At 38.7% G+C, this 20,829-nt stretch overlaps 1 protein-coding gene across 4 annotated transcripts in view; it reads left to right on the plus strand.

Annotated features, from left to right (window-relative positions):
- Positions 1 to 20,829, plus strand: part of LOC149264395 (S-adenosyl-L-methionine-dependent methyltransferases superfamily protein) — a 287,352-nt gene that overhangs the window by 103,268 nt on the left and 163,255 nt on the right. For all 4 annotated transcript variants that reach the window (XM_089428071.1, XM_089428059.1, XM_089428055.1 and 1 more), the window contains exon 3: positions 7,941 to 8,052. In XM_089428071.1, the coding sequence (XP_089284197.1) occupies positions 7,941 to 8,052 (112 nt within the window). The remainder of the gene's footprint in view (positions 1 to 7,940; positions 8,053 to 20,829) is intronic.

Consider the following 20,829-nt stretch of genomic DNA (forward strand, 5'->3'; position numbering starts at 1 on the left):
TTGAGGGGCAGTGAATACAGAAGCAGAGAGGCAGAGATAGCACCGGGAGGATCAACGCAGTAGCCGGAGAGAGGGATGCAGAACTAGCCAAGGGTTCATGTAGAGCCAGGCAAGGCTCACGCAGAGGCAGCCAGGAGCTGCGCAGTGCCTCAGAGGGCCAGCATGAGTGACGCAGAGGGGCAGAGGATTGACGTAGTGCCTCCAGAGGCTGACGCAGGCCAAGTTAGAGTGACGCTGGGCTAACACTGGGCCAGAAAGAGCTGACACAGTCCCTAGAGGCTGACGCTGGGGTTTCGTGGGGCAGATTGGAGCTGTGAAGTTGCCGGAGTGTTTATCCGGGGTTTTAGCCGGAATATTTGCTTCTTAGTAGAGAGGTACTATTGCCGAGATTATTCTTTGTTGGGTGAGCCAAGTTTTGCACCCAGATTGTATTATGAAACTGCTTAATAAATCAAACCCTCAAATAGCTGCACCGGTTTTCCCGCATTAGGTTTTTCCGGGGACATTAGTCCAAAAATAATGGTGTCATTTGTGTGCTTGTTTTTGTTTCCTTCAGTTGATGATCTGTAATGTGTTGAGCATGTACTTGTGTTTATTTTCAGTATTTACTTTGTAAATAACTTGTTAATTAATCAGACCAAGTAGGAAGGAATAAATCAGAAAGTACATGAAGGTTTTCTAACATTTAGACTTAGAAATTCCAACATGGTGTCAGAGGGTGGTTGCAGATCACAGGAGAACTGATGACATCAGCTGAACAGAGCAGCAACAACAGAAAACAACTATACTGAGTGATAGAAGCTGTTCCTAACAGAGTAGCAGCAAGGAAGGGGTGACGCAGTGCCTGCATCATCAAGATTGAGCCAGGAAGAGGTAGCACAGAGGCTGAGGGAGACAAAGGCAGGCTCACGCAGAGGCTAGGAGGTCTGACGTAGTTGGCGGAGGATGTTGATTTGTCGGTGCCGGGATTGCGCATAGCCTAGGAGCTCTAACCTTCAGTTTGCTAGGGTTTAGGAGGCTGTGGGTAAGTTGCAGAGTGGAGCTGGTGGGGTACTGTAGTCAGAACAACGCCTAACAGGGCAAGACCAAGGTAGAGGGAGTTGCTGTCGAGGTGGATTTCTAGCCAAGGAATCCAGATCAGTGTTGCAGTTGCACAGACGATTGGAGAGGGGCATCTTGACATTGGTAGAAGGGTTTCCAAGAGGGAATTCGAGGCTCAGAGGAGTCATACTAAGAACTTCCAGGAGGGAAGTAGAGGAGCAGCGAAATGGCACTACACGGAGTAAGAGACCAGGACATAGTGGACGGAGCCTCAAACTTCGTAGTCTGGAAGGTCAGAATCTTATCCGTACTATACAGGAATCATGTCAAGCACTTCGCCTTGAGGACGATAGCTATCCCAGTTGACCCGGCTGATAACCACAGGTACGAGGATGCAATGGCGAGGGCTAAGAGTATCATCGTCAAGGATCATATAGTACCACATATTGCCGAGAAGAACACGACACAGAAGATGTGGGAGGCCCTGACCAAGTTGTATCAACATACTTCCGTGTAGAGGAAGATGCTACTAGAAAATCAACTGCGATCATACCAGATGAAGAAGGGAGAACAGATCGACCCATTCCTCGGTCGATTGAAGGAGATTTGAGATCAGCAGACTTCCATAGGAGCAACGCCGGACTCAGAATTGATGGTGAGAACAACCCTAAACGCAGTCTCAGAAGATTGGGAGGTGTTTGTCCTGCGCATACTGGTCAGGGCGACCCTTCCAAATTGGGAGGAAATGTGGGATGCTCTTCGCCAAGAAGAGATCAGAAGGCTGAGCAAGGCGAGAAGCAGCGGCAAGGTGATCAGAATCAAGAAGGAGGAGGAGGAAGATGCTGCCCTAACATCTGAGGTAAAGCAGGAGAAACGAAAGAAGGACCTCTCCAAGGTCAAATGCTTCCACTGTGGGGAGTTGGGTCATTATGCGACCTAGTGTCCAAGGAAGAAGAGTAAGGGAGAGGCCTCCGAAACCAAGGCAGCGCCAAAAAGGGCACAAAAGGAAGTGGAGACAGACGATGATTGTGCCATGAGTGCTCATGTGCCACTTCAGAAGAAGTGGGGAGACATTGAGCTGTAGTCAGATGGACTACAGGCGATGAGGGGCAGGATCCTCGAGGTACCCAGCCTCTTGGATTAGATCTTGTTACGGGAGCCCCGAAGAGGAGTAACAGTGTTGGCAGATGTTAGTAGAGACAGATGCGGATGGAGTGACAAAGGGAGCTATAGTGCAGGATTCCCAGGACAGCGTTACGCAGCAGTGCGAGCAGCACGGGAGTGTTGCACCAATGCAGGATGGCATAGAGAGGTGTGTGATGGTGCGAGATGCATGGAGTAGTTGCAATGGCAGAGAGGTCAGAGAGGGAACACTTATCAGCGATAGAGGGAGCTTCAGCATCAGGAGTGTCTCTAGCCTGACAGAGATGTCAGAGTTGGGAGATCAGTGAATTACTTCTCAGTAACTGAGTTGTAGTGCAATAGTTAGCAGTGGTAGTGCTATGGACAACACAATGCAGCAGTGGCAGTGGTAGGGCCATGGGCAGCAACACGGACGCAGAGGGAGTTGCAGTACGGATGCAACAATGGCAGTGGCAGGGCCATGGGTAGCAGTACAAAATGCAATAGTGTAGATGATGGGCAACAGGCCTAGCATCAACACAGGGACCGATGCTGGATGATCAGGGTAATACTCAGTGAGGAGTATTGCTAGAGCGTAGTCCTCGCTAAGAGGGAGTGTTGATTTGGGGTAGCATCGGATGTGCTCTAGCCACAAAAATTGGTGGAGAGGCTAAGACACATGAGATCTCCAATACCCAGAAAGGGTTTAGGCAGATTCTAAACAGTTTGAGAGATATTAAAATAATTAATATTTTTAATGGAGTCCCTAAGTCTAAACTTAGGGAAAATAAAATATTTATGTGAATTAATATAAAACTATGTTAGAATGGTCCAAAAGTCATGGATCAAGCCAGATTAAATTTAGTCGTTGATTAGGGACTTAATCTCGGCCGTTGAATTGTCAATGAGAAAAGTATAAGAGGGGGCTTGAGGGTCACTTGGAGAACACACCAAGAGATCAAGATTTCGACTTTCTGGGGCTGGGTTTGTTGAGAAAGTTGGGAGAGTGATCAGAGTTGCAGCTGAAGGGCAGTGAATACAGAAGCAGAGAGGCAGAGATAGCACCGAGAGGATCAGCGCAATAGCTGGAGAGAGGGACATAGAACTAGCTAAGGGTTCACACAGAGCCAGGCAAGGCTCACGCAGAGGCAGCCAGGAGCTGCGCAGTGCCTCAGAGGGCCAGCATTAGTGACGCAGAGGGGCAGAGGATTGACGTAGTGCCTCCAGAGGCTGACGCAGGCCAAGCTAGGGTGATGCTGGGCTAACGTTGGGGTTTCGTGGGGCAGATTGGAGCTGTGAAGCTCCCGGAATGTTTATCCGGGGTTTCAGCCGGAATATCTGCTTCTGAGTAGAGAGGTACTACTGCTGAGATTATTCTCTGTTGGGTGAGACGGATTTGGCACCCAGATTGTATTTTGAAACTGCTTAATAAATAAAACCCTTAGATAGCTGCATCAGTTTTCCCGCATTGGGTTTTTCCGGGGACATTAGTCCAAAAATAACGGTGTCATTTGTGTGCTTGTTTTTGTTTCCTTCAGTTGATGATTTGTGATGTGTTGAGCATGTACTTGTGTTTATTTTCAGTATTTACTTTGTAAATAACTTGTTAATTAATCAGAACAAGTAGGAAGGAATAAATCAGAAAGTACATAAAGGGCTTCTAAAAGTTAGACTTAGAAATTCCAACGTCAACTCCTTCCCACTGCTATTGTCACTGCCTATTAATGCCATAGGAGAGTTGAGTTGCAACCGGTACAATCTGTTACTTCGAACTCTAGTTTGTCTTACCTTCTTCCAGCTTGGGTGTCTGACATACACTTTCTTCCCCACAAAGTGAACATCATACCCCTTATCCTGTAACTGGGATATTGAATTCAGGTTCATACCCAATCTTGTCACATGCAATACATCTATAGCAATGGTACTTGCTCCTGACTCCCTTTGAAAATCTATGGTACCTCTCCCCATTGGAGTACATTTCGTCCTATTTCCCATAGTAATTTGGAAGTCCAACTGCTCCTCCTTATAGCTAGAGAAATATTCTCTAACCCTTGTCACGTGAGCTGATGCTCCACTGTCTATATACCAAACACCCTGCGACGCTGATCCTGATAAGCAAGCAAATTTGTCCTCCAACCTGGAAGACAAATCTGAAGCCTCTTGAATGTCAATTTTGTCCATGGCCATGCTGAAGAGTTTACAGTGTGCTATTCCTCTTTCCACCCAACACTGGCTTCGGTCTAGCGAACTGTTGTAGAAACCCTCTGCGTCTAGCCAAAAATCTACCCAACAAAAAATCTAAGGTGCTCCCTTTGCTTCTGGAATCACTTTATCTGGAAAGTCAAATTTTTTTGTCTCTCAGATAAGAAAAATCGAACTTCAACAAACAACTTGGCCTGCTTGGCAAAGGACTGTGTTGCTCCTAGGAACTTCAACCTGCTGTTCTTACAAAACAACGTAATTCCTTCTTTCACTTTTGAGCTCCTCGGCTGATCTGATACCATGTGAAATTTTATCTATTGCAACAACTGGAAATTATCGTTCTAACTGTAAATTTAATTATGCAGTTTATTTGCCACGACAAACAATGAATAAAATCACAACTGCAATTTTCACCATAAAAATATAGTGGAAAATAAAATATTGGAAACTGAGAAATTCTAGCACACACAGAAGAATTTTGACACAGTTATTTTGGACAATTTGTGCCCGGAAAAACCCAATGCGGGAAAATCGGTGCAACAGATGAGGGTTTTATTAATATTCTTCAGCAGCAATTCTGAGTACAAAATTTTAGATGCTCGATTGGCAATCTAATATGAGGAAAATACTGGTAAAATTATTGTGAGAATTTTCTCTCACCCCACAACTAATTTCTGCCACTGAAATCATCTTCTTAGCCTCACGTTGAGCCTCCTATGTCACCACCCTCTGCCTAATGCTTGCGCAAATCTTGTGTGGATTTCAGCCTTCCTTCCTTTTCCTCTTCTTGGAACTGGAAAACTTTCTCTTTGAATGCTACTACACTCCTCTACGCCTTGCTACTCACTGTTTGTCTCTATCTTCCCTGCTGAATCACTGCCACTGAGAAAATCAAACTGCCTGGGCAACTGAGTATCTGCACTAGTGTATTCTCCATCTACCCATCGACTTCTTCTTATAATCCTTTGTTAGAGCACCAACAACCAAGATTAAAACATAATCGATGGCCCAAATTAATTCCCTGTCGATCCGCGTGAATTTTTGGATGATTCTCACCTTATCTCAATTAACACTGATTAATTAACCATATTCCCTATTTAGACTTAGGAAATATTTAAAAAACAGTTAATAATGTAATTGAGACACATCTAGGTGGAATTTCCAGAAACGATTTCTGGGTTTCAGAGATCTCATGTATTCTAGCCTCCACCAAATTTAGTGGCTAGAACAGATCCGACGCTACAAAAACTAACAACTGACACGTCTGTCATCCATCTAATCATCACTGTCATCAAGAATCAAAGTCATAGTCACAACCATTCTGTTATGTTCATTCTCATATCAAGATTATAGGAGCTAAGTCACAACCATCAAGTACCACTGTCATAACAAGCTTATAGGAGCTAAGTCACAGCCATCAAGTACCACTGTCATAAGTATCAAGGCAAGACCATTGTCATATGTATAGAAGATCACTGTCACAGTTGTCATAAGAAGAACACTTTCATTGTCATCAAGAGCAAGGTTACTGTTATAGGGTAAGGTCACTGTGCCATGAACAAGTTACTGTCTTTTTGTACCATATACGATAAACAAAATCACTGTGTACAAGTACCATAAGAGAAATTCATCATATGTATCATAACAACCCTCTGTCATATTATCATAACTAAGACGACAAAGTCTCTGTCCTTCATAAGAGTAACTGTCATACTTCAATCATGGGAACTTTGCAATATAAATATATATAACTCGTCCTTTATGCCTGTCATTATAAGAGTAAACTATTAATACTGCTAGTTGTCTACTGTAATACCCGAGTGAGGCATAGATCCAACCAGTATATCACAATAGTGTTAGACAAATAGCAAGACATACATTATTTGTGATGCGAGTCATACCTCACTTGTGTTGCGAGCCACATGTAGAGCGTTACCATAATAGGAGTGTGAATCTACCTAAAGAGCGAAGCCATGTAGGAGAGCAATCCTACTTGTAGAGCGATGCCATTATAAAGGAGAGTGGACCACTGTAAAGCGATGCCATATGATAATTTTCCAAAATCTCTGTTTTGCGTTGCCACAATAAATTTGTTGTGTAATAGCAATGTGAGATGGAGTAATCATACAGTGTAAATATAATGCGAAGCAATCATGCCACTTTTAGTCTCATAGATACGATGCCCTAGAATAGATCAGAGTGATGTCACATCTAGTTGTAACGATGCCTCAGATATGATGCTTCATATGAGTGATGCTTTAAATATTTGCGCTAAAAAAAATACGAGCAACAAGCGAATGAGTGAGTTACTTAGAAAGATGTGGGCCTCTGATTTGATGGATGAACCACATAAATCAAATGCAGACTTGTAACGAGCCATCACAAAGAACTACGAAACATGGAAAAGTGAGCGAGTCAGACTTGAGTGCGAATCATCGAGAGTCACCAAATAGAGATACAATCAGTCTGATTACTTTTTGTGGTCCAAATCGAATGCCCAATAATGTCGATTTATATTAGATGCCATCATTAATAGGGTCATGATTATTGGGGCTTAGCCGACATGAATAATTAGGAGGGAAGTCTAAATTCAAATCTTCTTTGAATATTTTGCCACATTAATAATAATTAAATTCGAATTCCCTTTTAATAAAATATATCTTTCCATTTGCCCAATAATGTTTCTTTATTCTATCTTAGGGGCAAGGAGGGATTTTCTTGAGGCCTTAGGGTTTCTATGGGGAAATTCATCCCATAGCTGCCTCACTTTTTAACAAGTAGCTAATATAGCTCCCACACAGGTTTATGTCTATCAAAGTGACATGTTTGTGCTTGTGCTTGCTGATGTGTGCCTTGGTTGGGGCTAGGGGAAAATCTTAGGTGACTTTGGTGGAATAGATGCCCCCACTTGTGTTTGCTTAGCTGAAAAGCAACCAGTTGAATGATGCTGATTGTTCCCTTATAATGCTAAATTTGGGTGCACTAGCCTCATTGTGATAAGTGGGAACTTACTTCAAAAAATATGTGGAGCTGTTTTCTTCTTGCTCCTTAAGGAGCATGAAATATGACATCAATTTGTATTTGAGGAGCATGTTTATATCTTGGTAATATAAGGTTTCAAGCAGATATTCTATTTGCAGAGTCTTGGTGTAGTTGGTGAGAGAATATCTGAGGTTGCCCCGCTGTTGTATGCATGGACAGATTGGATTCAAGTTTGGATTCCAATTTCTACTAGGCTATGTTGTGGTGTCCTTACCAACATTTGGATTCTTTTTTGTCTTTGAGGAAATGTATCTAATTGTCCTCAACATATTTAATGAACATCAACTGAAACTTGTATCATATTTTGGCATTTCTTGAGTATATTTGTGCGCATTACTTCTGGATATAATAACAAATATATTTGTTGTTTGCTGCTATGGTACATGAATTTGGAATTTTCTTTTCTAATTTGAAAAATAGATAGGATAAACTAGTTTTTCTAACCTCCTTTCCTAATTAAATGTAATTGTGGTTCTTCCTTTCAGTATAAAATTGGGAGGCATATTTATTACTAACAAACATATTTTTCTCAGTGGGAATGGAGATGTCGGGGAAAACTTGCTGTGCGGGGCACATCAGAGAATCCACAAATTGGGCTTTATCAAGAGGGTACCCATAATGTTGTGGATATTCCTTCTTGTCGAGGTTAGTAACTATGGTGTTTAAGTGATATTTTTCCAAGCGACCCATTTCTACAAAAGCACACATTTCTTGATTTTAATGATTAATGGAGGTGCCCTGTTGATATGTAATTTATTTTTCTAATTTAGTTCCCATTATGTTAATCATAGTATTGCTCTCAGGAATTGTTGAAAAGGGAATCACAAAACTGGAGAATGTAGTCTCCTTCCATTTAGAAAATATAATTTTAAGAAGTGTGTAATAACTATGAAACACTAAATTGGGGAAGGCAGTCTCCCTCCATTAATAAAATATAATTTAGGGAAGTGCAGTAAGTAGTTGGATGTGTTGCACTATTGTCTGTTTATTTGGCATGTGATTTATTCTTCTCTTATGTTCTTCATAAATATATAGTTTTTCCATATTCTTATGTTTGAGTATTTGAATACAATGCATTAAAATTATTTTAAAATGAATACACAAAAATGGGAAGCCTCATGGCAAATGAACTTGTAAAACGAATAAATAATAGTGGGAAACTTGATTGCAAACACGGGAACAAGTCATGTATGTTAACAAGGATAGGACCTGACTTAAGATTACCCCTGAATGCTTGGCTCCACTATTAGTTGGTTCAAGGATGGAGTATTTTGAGATGCAGTATCAGTAGGCGATGAGCGTAATACTAATGCATATACACAATGTAAACCAAGTCGTGATATGGAGAACAACTATTAAAAGTATTATTATGATGATTTACAAAATAACTCTTTATTTATTAGAAGTGTTACAACAATATATAGCACCCACAAAAGTGTGAAGTCACAAGCACCAAGGTAATATTTTTGTGTAACCTAGGAAGGCTGTCCATTGTCACTTCATCAATTCTTCTCCACACTTTAGGTTGGCTCTTCTCCAAAACAAAGGGGGATTTTATAAGGTAGGATTGTTGAGGCTGTGGAGTGGAGGCTGTAGGTGAAGTTTGAAGAGTATCTTGGTGAGGAGCATCTTCACTAGCAATATCAACTATAGCTTAGTAACTGAAACCAATACGTTTTCTAGTGTTCCTAGAGGATATACAAAGCAAGGAATTGATAACACTTGTTACCAAACTACAAAGGAGAATAAGGGAGGCTTTACCTTGCAACAATTTCCTTCCAAGTGGTAAGACTTAACCCTTCAATGGATTGATTTTGATAGCTTTATGGAAGGCTTGAACATTCACAATCAATCTTTGAAGTGCCAAATAGTAACCAGGGGAAAAGAGCTTGGATTAACAGCAATTCACCTCAATAGAAAGATTTTCAGCAAGTTGTATTCTCAGTATCCTATTAACTACAGATAATAATGTGATGGCGAGCCTCTTTTATAGAGAAGGTTTCAACAACCCTCTTATTACCATATTACTTTTCTCTCCTTAGATCTAGCATAGGAGATCTCAAAAGAGTTGACCTCCAACTAACTATGAGGACAAAGTCAAAAAACACATATTCGACCCTCTGGAACCTCTGCCCGACCACTGGAATTGAGAATGAATTTTCTCCTCAACAAATTGAACCGCCCTCTCTGAAGCTACTGTGAAGTCCTCTATGCTGCCTCACTGGTGGTAGGTTTGAAGGTTGCTTGAATAAGTTGTCATTGAAGGGCCTTTGGAGGATAGATTTTGTACCAAAAACCCCTTGTTCACCTCATTTATGGATATATGTCATCGTTGAGAGTTGTTGCCCCTTGGGTTTTGGACATGTGGAATGAATGGTCATCAATTATGTAATTTAGATTAATTAATTGAAGAAGAAAGACCTTTTGCCCCTCAATAGGCTAGATTAGGGGCTTTTGGCCTGGAAAATTATTATTTTAATGTGGAAGTTGGGCACCTCCTCTATAAATAAAGGTGCAATTCCTCTCATTTTCTCATGGTTGGATTGAGGGATAAATCCCATAGCAATTCTAATATTTCTGAAGTTTTCTCTTGTTTCTAAATTTTTGGCTATGGAAGAATAAGTATAGTGACATATTCAAGGATTCTTGTTGATGTGGATGGTTTTCTTTTCATGGATGAATATTGGCAGAGCTTTGAATGGACGGATGATGATCTAAGTAAATGTTGTTTCTTCATCTTGGCTATGTTTATGGATGATGGTTATTAAATATTCATCAAAGTGTAGCTGGTATTTTTATCTTCTTGTTCTTGAACAAACCCTACATCAAGCTCTTTTGAGATGACATGAGTGTAGCTCCCTTATCCTATGTTTGAAGATTGTAGGATGACTAGGTCAAATCTCTGAGGGACATGAGTCGGTCTCCCTTAGTCTTTGAACCTAAATCCACTCCATTTATCCTCAAGTGTGTTGATACTTGACCCTATATGCCCCGAAAAGTTACATTGACAAGCTAAGGCATTGATCTTCTATCCTCCATCACCCTTTTCGTTTTAAAATCATTTAAATCGTTTTGTTGGTGTTCACCCTCTTAGATCATTTTCAAATTCCTTGATTGTGTGTGTTTAGAGACCTTCCCTTTAAACTAAAATATGGAAATTACCCTAAAATCCATATTTTCCAGCATAAATTCAATCCTTTGTTTGGTGGTAATAGAAGTTGAAGCCTTAAGTGGCTCTTGACTTGGTTCGATTGGGCCATTAGATCCCTACTATTTATTAGGGAGAACCCCCTTGAGTTGGAGGAGAGCTTAGCTAGAAGTGAGAGGAGGGTTGGTGAGGTGACAACGTCTGTCCTCCTTAATACATAGTGTGTTACAGTTGATCTTTACGTATTTATCTCAAGATGTTTGATATTATGTTGTAAAAGGTCCAAAGTATCATCCTTTCTTTTGCTGGTGGCTGAGAAGAAGGTACTAACGCGGGATTGTCTTCGATGCAAAGGTTGTGAAGGTCCCTCTTATTTGATGTGAAGGGGAGAAGGGGAAACAACCAACCATGTTTTCAAAGGATGGATGAGACCCTCAAAGTTATGGGATATGGAGGCTTCCCTCTTTAGATAGTGGGACAAAGCTAGAGATGACATAATTCAAACAGTAGAAAGTTGGAGAGTAGACTCCTTCCAAAACCCCATTCTCAACAAGGGTTGGAACTCCTTTGCAGGGTTCTTGATATGGAATATCTGGAAGGAGCACAATAAAAGGGTATTTAAAAACCAATACCATGATATGGAAACTATGTGGAGTTCACTCCAAACCAATGTCCTTGAATTTATTTGAGCCACCAATTGGACAACCAAAGACTAGATAATTGAAGGTGCGAAAATAAACATCAAGATTGGAATTTACATAGATGTCACAAGCTGCTAACAACCAAAGGACATCCACCAATCTCTAAGTCTAAATAGCACTACACTAGGTCCCTAGTTGGATTTATTAAACTAAATTTCGATGGGGCTTCAAAGGGAAACCTTAGACCATTTGGGGTAGTGGGGGCTTCTAGAGATTCCAATGGGGTCATTGTAGCTTTCTTCTCAATAAGACTAGTTAATAACACAAATAATGTATTGGAGTTGGCTATACTAGTAAAGGGGCTATAGATGACCAACAAATTGAACTATATAACATTGTGATAGTAGAAGGGGACTTCCAACTCCTCATCTCAGCTATGGCAAAGATTATCAACAATACCAAAGTAGACAAAATATTAACAAATTAGAGGCTCGCAATAGGCTTGGGCTTTGGTTGCAGAGCTGACCAGCTAGATCCCAACGATCATTCCATCTCATATTAGGAGAAAGGACAATGCTCTCACAAATAGATTGGCCAATGAATGAGTCTCTCAATTAGGACCAACCAAATTTTAGTAGAAAATGGAGTATATCCCTCAACTGCTTAGAGGAGATTGTGATAAACTAAATGAGCTAGAGGTTAACTGCTCAAATGGGGTGTACATAAGGGGGCGGGGTGGCAGGATGTAACTACACTCCCATATTGCTTGTTTGCTGTGAAATTCCTTGATTGCAATTAACTGGAAATTTATCTCCTAACTGTTCTGCAGTTTATTGCTATTACAACAAATATCGATAAACTCACAATTGCAATCTTCACCAAAATAAAATATGTTGCGGCAAATAAAATCAGGAAGCCGAGAAAATTATGCACACACACAATAAAATAGACACCAATATTTTTGGACTAATAGTCCCCGGAAAAATCTAGAAGGGAAAATCGGTGCAACAAATGAGGGTTTATTTTATTATTATGCAATAGTAAAATCTGAGTACAATATCTCGCTGCCCAACTGGCAATCCTCCAACAAAAAATCTCGCCAAAAATATTTAGGAGAACATTTCTCCCTCTACAACTAAATTCCGCCTCCCTCTGGCATGCTCACATTACCTAACTGTTTGCTTGCACTGTTGGCCTGCGCAGCTTGTACGACCTCTGTAATTGCTCCAAAATGGGTCATCTAGCCTCCTCCCACCACTGGAAAAATTCACTGTGCCTTCCAGAATGTCTTTCTGGCCTTCGACAACTAATCCAAAACCTTCCTGACAATTCGCTTGGCTAACGCGCACCACCTGGTCGACTTTCTTTGCAGAATATTTCAACTTCCCTTCCGCTGGCTCTTCGACACTAGAAAATCCTCCAGAACTCTCTATTGCTGCTCCCTCAGTCACTGATGCTCTCCTTCTCTAGATTGAACTCACTTCCTTTTTATATCTTTGCAACTAGATAGTTCAATCTACCAAAAAACTCACTCTCCTCTTCTCACAACTGTGTCTATCTCCATCCCATCGACTTGCTCTTATAATTTCTCGGTTGAGCTTCAACTACCATGATTAGATCTTCATCAATGGCTAAGATCATCTTAGACTCAATCCGTGTGTGTCTCTACTGTGAAAATTCTATCACTGCAGCAGCTGATTTACTTTTCCTACTTATTCCACAATAATTCATTTATGAAATTACTTCAATAAACATTAAAATAAATACTGCTGCAAATATCACACTGTAATACAGAAACAAACATATGCACAAGAATCAACACATTGACACAACTATTTTGGACAACAGTCCCCAGAAAAACCCAATGTGGGAAAACCGGTGTGGCAAGGGAGGTTTTTACTATTCAACAATTCTTCAGTACAACAGGGTGCCAAACTGGCTTACTCATAGAGAGAAAAATTCTCCAGCACTTCTCCCAATCCCAGCGTTAGCCCGACTGACCTCTGCGTGGCTCTCAGACCCTTTGCATCAGCTTCTGCTTGACTGTGTCAGCCCTGGACCTCTTTGCTTCACCCACGCAGGCCCAGTTAATGACTGTGCAGTCTCCTGCTGCCTCTACATTTGCTTGAAATGCCCTGCGTCTGCCTCTCCTGCCTCTGCATTGATCTCTAGTGGGTAATCTCGTCTCTCTGTTCCGTACCTACTGTCTCCTGGCTGCTCACTAGACCACTGGTTCAATTTCTCAACTAACCCCGCTCCAGAAATTGAACTCACTGGTATCCCTCTGTGTGTTCTCCAAGTGACCCTCAAGCCTCTTCTTATACTTTTCTCGTTGACAAATCAACGACCGAGATTAAGTCCCTAATCAACAACTAAGAGTAGATTTGGCTTGCTCCATGACTTTTGGACCATTCTAACACAGTTTTACATTAATTCACATTAATATTTTAATTTCCCCAAGTTTAGACTTAGGGACACCATTAAAAATATTAATTATTTTAATATCTCCCAAACTGTTTAGAATCTGCCGAAACCCTTTCAGGGTATTGGAGATCTCATGTGCTTTAGCCTCTCCACAAATTTTTGTGGCTAGAGCACATCCGATGCTACCCCAAATCAACACTCCCTCTTAGTGAGGATTGTTCTCTAGTAATACTCCTCATTGAGTATCACCCTGATCATTCGGCATCGGTCCTTGTGCTGATGCTAAGCTTCCCTACCGAACATCCTCTGCACTACTACATCCTGTATCGCTGCCCATGGATCTGCCACTGCAACTGCTGCATCTGTACAATAACTCCCTCTGCATCTGTGCTGCTGCTGGTCTTTTCTCCCTGTTGTCGCACAGATTGTCACGACAACGCTCAGACCGGGGGCTGTCACCCTGATCCCCGATCTCTCCGTTTAAGCCTGTCTCCCGAGGCTAAGGGGGGTAGACCCTATGGGAAAATGAATGACCAACTGAGGACCAGTTGGGTTGGGAGACACGAGGGGGAACAAGCACTTAGTTGATTTTATTAAGTTAATAGACCAGTGCCTTATGGAGTTAATGTTTAAATGACTACTTGCTAAATGTTGCAGAAATGTAAACCATGTAGAGCAATCATTTATCATCAAATAACCTGAGCGAAGATTAACTTTTATCAAATGCGAGAAAATGCTTAACGGCTTAATGATACTCCAACAATTTAAAATTTCGAAAGATAAAGTGCTTTGAACAATCACGTAAAATATTAACCAGAGATCACATTCACGCAGTTAATCCTCAGATGAACATTGAATCATATTAAACACTAATTCCCACGTCAAAAGTTTTAGCCTCAGCATAAAAGATGAAACCTAAGAAATTCCCGAGCCAAGACTGAAATTGGCAAAAAATTTCCCGAAATATTTTTATATTTTTTTCAGATAAAACAAAATTTAAAACTTAAATGAAACCTTTTTTTTTTAATTTTAATTTTATTATTATTATTATTATTATTATTTTTTTTTTAAAATCAAAATTTAAACAAAATTAAACTAAACTTAGATAAACCTAAAATAAATTAAAAAAAATGAAACCAAAACATTATAACTTAAACTTTTTATGAATTTTTGATTTATTTTAAAAATAAAACTAAACTAAACTAAAAAGGTAAATGGAAATCAAAATAAAGACTAATGCCTAATCTCTAAATGTATAACAAAAAATATAAAGTCTAATCTTAAATCTAAGACCTGGAAATTTTTTTTATGATTTTTTTTATTTTTATAAATTTTAATTTTTTTAAACTCAAAATGAAACAAAGCACTGATATTTAATCTAAAACTATTTAAACAAAAACTAATATCTAACGATATTTTTATTTTTATTTTTTATATTTAAATAAAATTTGAAACTAAAACAAAATTAATCTAATGCATGAAAAGCCTAAATAAAATTCAAAATCTAACACAAATAAATAAATAAAAAGAAAATCGAACTTTTTGAATTTAAATTTTTATAAACCTAACACAGATCAAACAATAAAAAAAAATAAAAATTACGTTAACTTTTGTTCATGAAATAAAAAGAAATCGAAAACTAAACTAACGCTACCCTTTTAAATTTTTCTTTTATTTTTTTTTATATGAAACCAAAACCCAAAACTAGAATCGGAAATCACGCTGCTCCCAAAAAAAAAGACGACTTCTCCCTAGAGGCGCAGAACCCTGAACGCAGATACTTGTAAATACCTGTCTATGCATGTTAATACCTGAACGCAGATACCTGGCTCGTATTGTTTGATCAATTTGTGTGCTATGCATGAGCAGTTTCCTTCAACGACGGATGGAAGACGTTTGCAGGTTTGCAGCTTTCATCCACTGGACGGTGGCCATTGTGAATAAGGATGCAGCAGCGCGGGTCTGAAAATTCCGGGCGGATGGGTGAGCACAGTTCAAATTTTCAACGCAGTAATACCACCCAAATATAAAACGTTTTGCAGCTTCCAACAACCATGTAAAACCACGATAATTTCTTGCCACAGGCTGGAGGTAAATACGCATGATTTGGAGAACAAATTGACGGCAACCAGGGGCCACGTTTTTCCCTTTTGTTTTGCTAGCTAGAAGTATGGTGCTGCGTTTTGATTTTTGCTTTGCAGGAGAATGTGAAGGTCGCTGGCATCTAAATTTTGCAGAGAGGAGCTCATATGGCAGCGGAATAAGAGATGGGGGCTACGTGGATGAGCAAGAAACGTACAGGAGCTCGAATTTCTTCAAAAAATTTGAAAATCTTTTTGGAGAATGTCCCTGCAAAAAATGAAACCCCGGATGGCAGACTGCTTGAGATTATCTGATGAAACCCTGAAAAATTCTCATAGCCTGTGCCTGCAATCCTGCAATGGGAAAACGAAAACCCAGAAAATATATGCAATGATTGAAAATAAAACCCTAAAAACCAGCTACAAAATTTACAGTATTTACAGATCTAAGGCTCTAAGCAGCCAGATTTGTCAATAATCCATAGTAATATTTTCAGAATTTTAAACTTAATGTGAGATACTAAAGAAAACCCTGCATGCATTCATAAAAAAAAATCGAATAATTAGCCCGGGATCAAGAACTAGCTGGGCTCTTTCAGAAAACACAATCCGGGAGTTGGCTGGTTCAACCGAGAACTTCCCCTAACGCCCAGTAATCTGAAAAAAGGATTTCCTGCACAGCTTAAAATCAACCATTAACATAGAGGGAGAAAACAATAGTGAAACCCCGATCAAATGGAGATACCTGCCACTATATTTCAAAATCTAAACTATCATTCAAACTCCAAAGATCAGACAAGATACCTGTGCCTAGATCAATCTTCATTAAGATATCATCAATGGCTGAAAATAAAATTATGCAGAAAAAATAAAACAATCTTACAACATTTTCAGAAGAGTAACACCAGCAAGATTTTTAACCCCAAAGTCTTTCTTTATTGCACAAAAATGACTACAAGAGAGCTTTCTTTAGCACCAGACTCTCAGATCTAATCTGATCTCAAATGACCCCTAGCACCCTATTTAAAGGAAAAATTCCCAACGGCTAGTTCGAGTGATCCACGTCAAATTGATCTCGACCGTCGATGAGGATCAAGACATCTCTTAATCTCATCCGTCGAATTTTTTTAATGCATTAAAAAATTGAAATTCTGCATTTATTTACTCAAAATATTATTATTTTATTATTTTATTTCATTTTTTAAATTTTTATTTATTTTATAAATTTTATTACTTTTTTAATTTTTTAAATTTTAAATTTATTTTTAAATGGATCCTCGAACTTAGCCTTTGGAAAAATCGCCTAGGACCTAGGACTTAGGACTTATGAGGGGATTAAAACATTTTCTAACCCTCAAGACACTTTACATTATGACTTTTACAACTTTACATTTCAAGGGGGAAAACCCATTTGACATAGACCCTCATAAACCACCCAGTTCTGCGACACAACTATAATCTAGTAGATTAACACACTAGGATTCTCCTAAGATTCTAATGACAAAATCCATTCCGGCTTTGGGGTTAGGCTGAAGGAAAACTCTGCCGATCATAGATCGGTAAGACAAAAAACCTTCCGGAATGTAGATTATCACTAGGAAATTAGGTCCACCTAGGCAATTTATATACATGACTCATATCTGCTAAGATTATTTACAATTCACACATGCAGACTGGGTTTACAACATAATATGATCAAGTCGACGATGACTGTCGAATGGCACGGACATGTTGATCAAGCGCTATCTCTTTTGCGAAGAAAAGGGGGTGTACTGCTATGGGAAGTTGACACGTAGTGGTCAACATCTGGCTCTACTTGGGGACACGTTGCTGCACTGTAGGAATGTGAGAATCCAGAATCTGCATCCACGCAACACACAATAAAACATAAGTAGCACCCATCCAAAAATCATCATATAACGTTAAGCACAAAAAAAATATAAGCTCTTCATTTATTAACTATCTAGTAACAAGAAAAGTAAATCTTAATCCTAAAACAGAAATGAAAATGTTGAAAAAACAAGGAGTAAGGTTAGAAATACAGTGGATGCCCCATGGCATCAGATGTGTTCAATATAGTGTATACTGAGCATTTGCCTGCTTTCAGGCAAATCTGTCGGCTGCTTGTCGGATGTGCCATGTCCAATTCTACATATGGTAGGACTTTTTCCTATTCGCACGTCAAGCTGCTCGCGGCCCTCTGATGCATCAAATATTTTTCTCGTTCTCTTTCTTTTGCACTTTTTCTTCCTAGCAGGTTGTATCACTGATGACATGGAACTTTCTGCTTCAAAGCTATCAGATGAAGTATGTAAGATATGCGTGACATGTCTTTCTTCATCCTGCATCTGATCTTTATCGTTTTTAATTTTATCTGGGTCACCTTCAATTAACCACCTTTCAATCGAACCAATGACCTCCTCATAATAAGATGGAGCTTGTTGCAGCAAATGAGAAGGCTCCTGATCTATTTATGTTTCCTGGTTTCTTTCATCCTTAATCCGCTGCTGAAATTTATGTACCTGTATTGTAATGGCATTTATCTGGCTAGAGTGTTCAACTTTCATAGCACTGATTTCCCTGGCATGATCTTCTTCCATGGTCAATAACCTTTTCTGAAGACATATCTGATTAGCTTCCATATCTTTTATTACTTTATTGTCTTTTTCCTTTATGGTCATCAAGCAATGCTGCATAGAGTTTATCTCTTCCTTATGATTTGCTTGCATGGTAGTTAACTGATTATTATGATCGAATGTCATGATAGTCATTTCTTCATCCATAGTTAATAACTTGTTTTGCATAGAATTAATTTCCCTATCATGATCAGCTTTCATGGTCGTCATATTTTCCTCTAAGCCTAACAACTTGCTTTGCATAAAACTAATTTCTTTGTCATGATTAGTCTTCATGGCCTCAATTTTCTTAGCATGCTGATTTTGCATAATCTCCATCTCCCTATTACGTTTTTCCAGGTGGGTGCATAAAGTTCTCACATCATTGGCGTAATTAGTTTGATTAATCTCCATATTTTTTACCAGCAGCATTAGTTCTTGTATAATTTGCTTTTGATCTTCCTTTTCGTTGTCATTTGTCCCTGCTTTTCCACTATCATGGACTTGATCTGCAATAGTACAGGTGGATGACACATTCTGATATGAAGAATTGTCTTGGAATCTTTCACCGACAGCTGGACCTTTTATCAGATTACTTTTATTCTGTTGCACAATTTTAGGGGCACAAGGCGAGCTGTTTGGATTACCATATCTATCTTTAAAAGCATTGACAATGTCTTGTAACGAAGTGAAAGAATCTTCAGGATAATTATTAAACCAATTCAAAGCATCACCCTTTAAAGAAAAGACAAAAAGACGCATTTTGATATCTTCATGATTAAACTGAGAGGGTCTACAATATATGATCATTATACGCGTAAACAAGCCTAGATGCCTTTTAACAACGACTGAATCACCACCCGAGGACACAGGTAATTTAGAAATGGCCACCTCCGGAAAATCATGGAGATGGTCAGTAAAATGACATGGTTTAAATGAATAATCCATGATGAATAATAAGGGATCAAATGGATGATAGAACATGATCTCTGCTCAAGAAAGTCAATAGATGAAAGAAGTGGAGTTGCCACTTGAACAATGAATCTAATTCTTGGATCCAAAAAACAACAAACAAGCAGATATGAGGAAGGCTTCTTGTCTGGGAAAAATAAGAAAATGGAGTCGCCACCCAAACAAGAAACAAACCAAAGAGAAGTTGCTAATATGATGAAAGATAAGGTGATGAAAAGGCCAAAAGACGCCAAAGAATGTTGGTTGTTTAACAGGCTCATGAATGGCGTAAAAGATGAGACGATGCCAAATTTTTTTGACTCTGCCAGCCCAAATGAAAAATAAGAAAGAAGAAATAATGATGAATGTCGAATAAACCAAGGACAGAAAAAACTTTGTCCCCGGAAACGGCGCCAAAAAATGTTGTCGCACAGATTGTCACGACAACGCTCAGATCGGAGGTTGTCACCCTGATCCCCTATCTCTCCGTTTAAGCCTGTCTCCCGCGGCTAAGGGGGTAGACCCTATGGGAAAATGAATGACCAACTGAGGACCAGTTGGGTTGGGAGACACGAGGGGGAACAAGCACTTAGTTGATTTTATTGAGTTAATAGACCAGTGCCTTATGGAGTTAATGTTTAAATGACTACTTGCTAAATGTTGCAGAAATGTAAACCATGTAGAGCAATCATTTATCATCAAATAACCTGAGCAAAGATTAACTTTTATCAAATGCGAGAAAATGCTTAATGACTTAATGATACTCCAGCAATTTAAAATTTCGAAAGATAAAGTGCTTTGAACAATCACGTAAAATATTAACCAGAGATCACATTCACGCAGTTAATCCTCAGATGAACATTGAATCATATTAAACACTAATTCCCACGTCAAAATTTTTAGTCTCAGCATAAAAGATGAAACCTAAGAAATTCCCGAGCCAAGACTGAAATTGGCAAAAAATTTCCCGAAATATTTTTATATTTTTTTTTTCAGATAAAACAAAATTTAAAACTTAAATGAAATCTTTTTATTTATTTATTTATTTATTTATTTTTTTAATTTATTATTATTTTAAATCAAAATTTAAACAAAATTAAATCTAAGACTTGGAATTTTTTTTTATGATTTTTTTTTTATTTTTATAATTTTTAATTTTTTTAAACTCAAAATGAAACAAAGAAATGATATTTAATCTAAAACTATTTAAACAAAAACTAATATCTAACTTTTTTTTGTTTTTATTTTTTATATTTAAATAAAAGTTAAAACTAAAACAAAATTAATCTAATGCATGAAAAGCCTAAATAAAATTTTAAATCTAACACAAATAAATAAATAAAAAGAAAATCGAACTTTTTGAATTTTAATTTTTATAAACCTAAGACAAATCAAACAATAATAAAAATAAAAATAAAAATAAAAAAAATGTACGTTAACTTTTGTTCATGAAATAAAAAGAAATCGAAAACTAAACTAACGCTACCCTTTAAATTTTTATTTTTATTTTTTATTTTATATGAAACCAAAACCCAAAACTAGAATCGGAAATCACGCTGCTC

This window comes from Pinus tabuliformis, chromosome 6 (assembly GCF_031772625.1).
Source record: "Pinus tabuliformis cultivar Carrire ecotype Pingquan chromosome 6, CPIR1, whole genome shotgun sequence".
NCBI classification, from domain to species: domain Eukaryota; kingdom Viridiplantae; phylum Streptophyta; class Pinopsida; order Pinales; family Pinaceae; genus Pinus; species Pinus tabuliformis.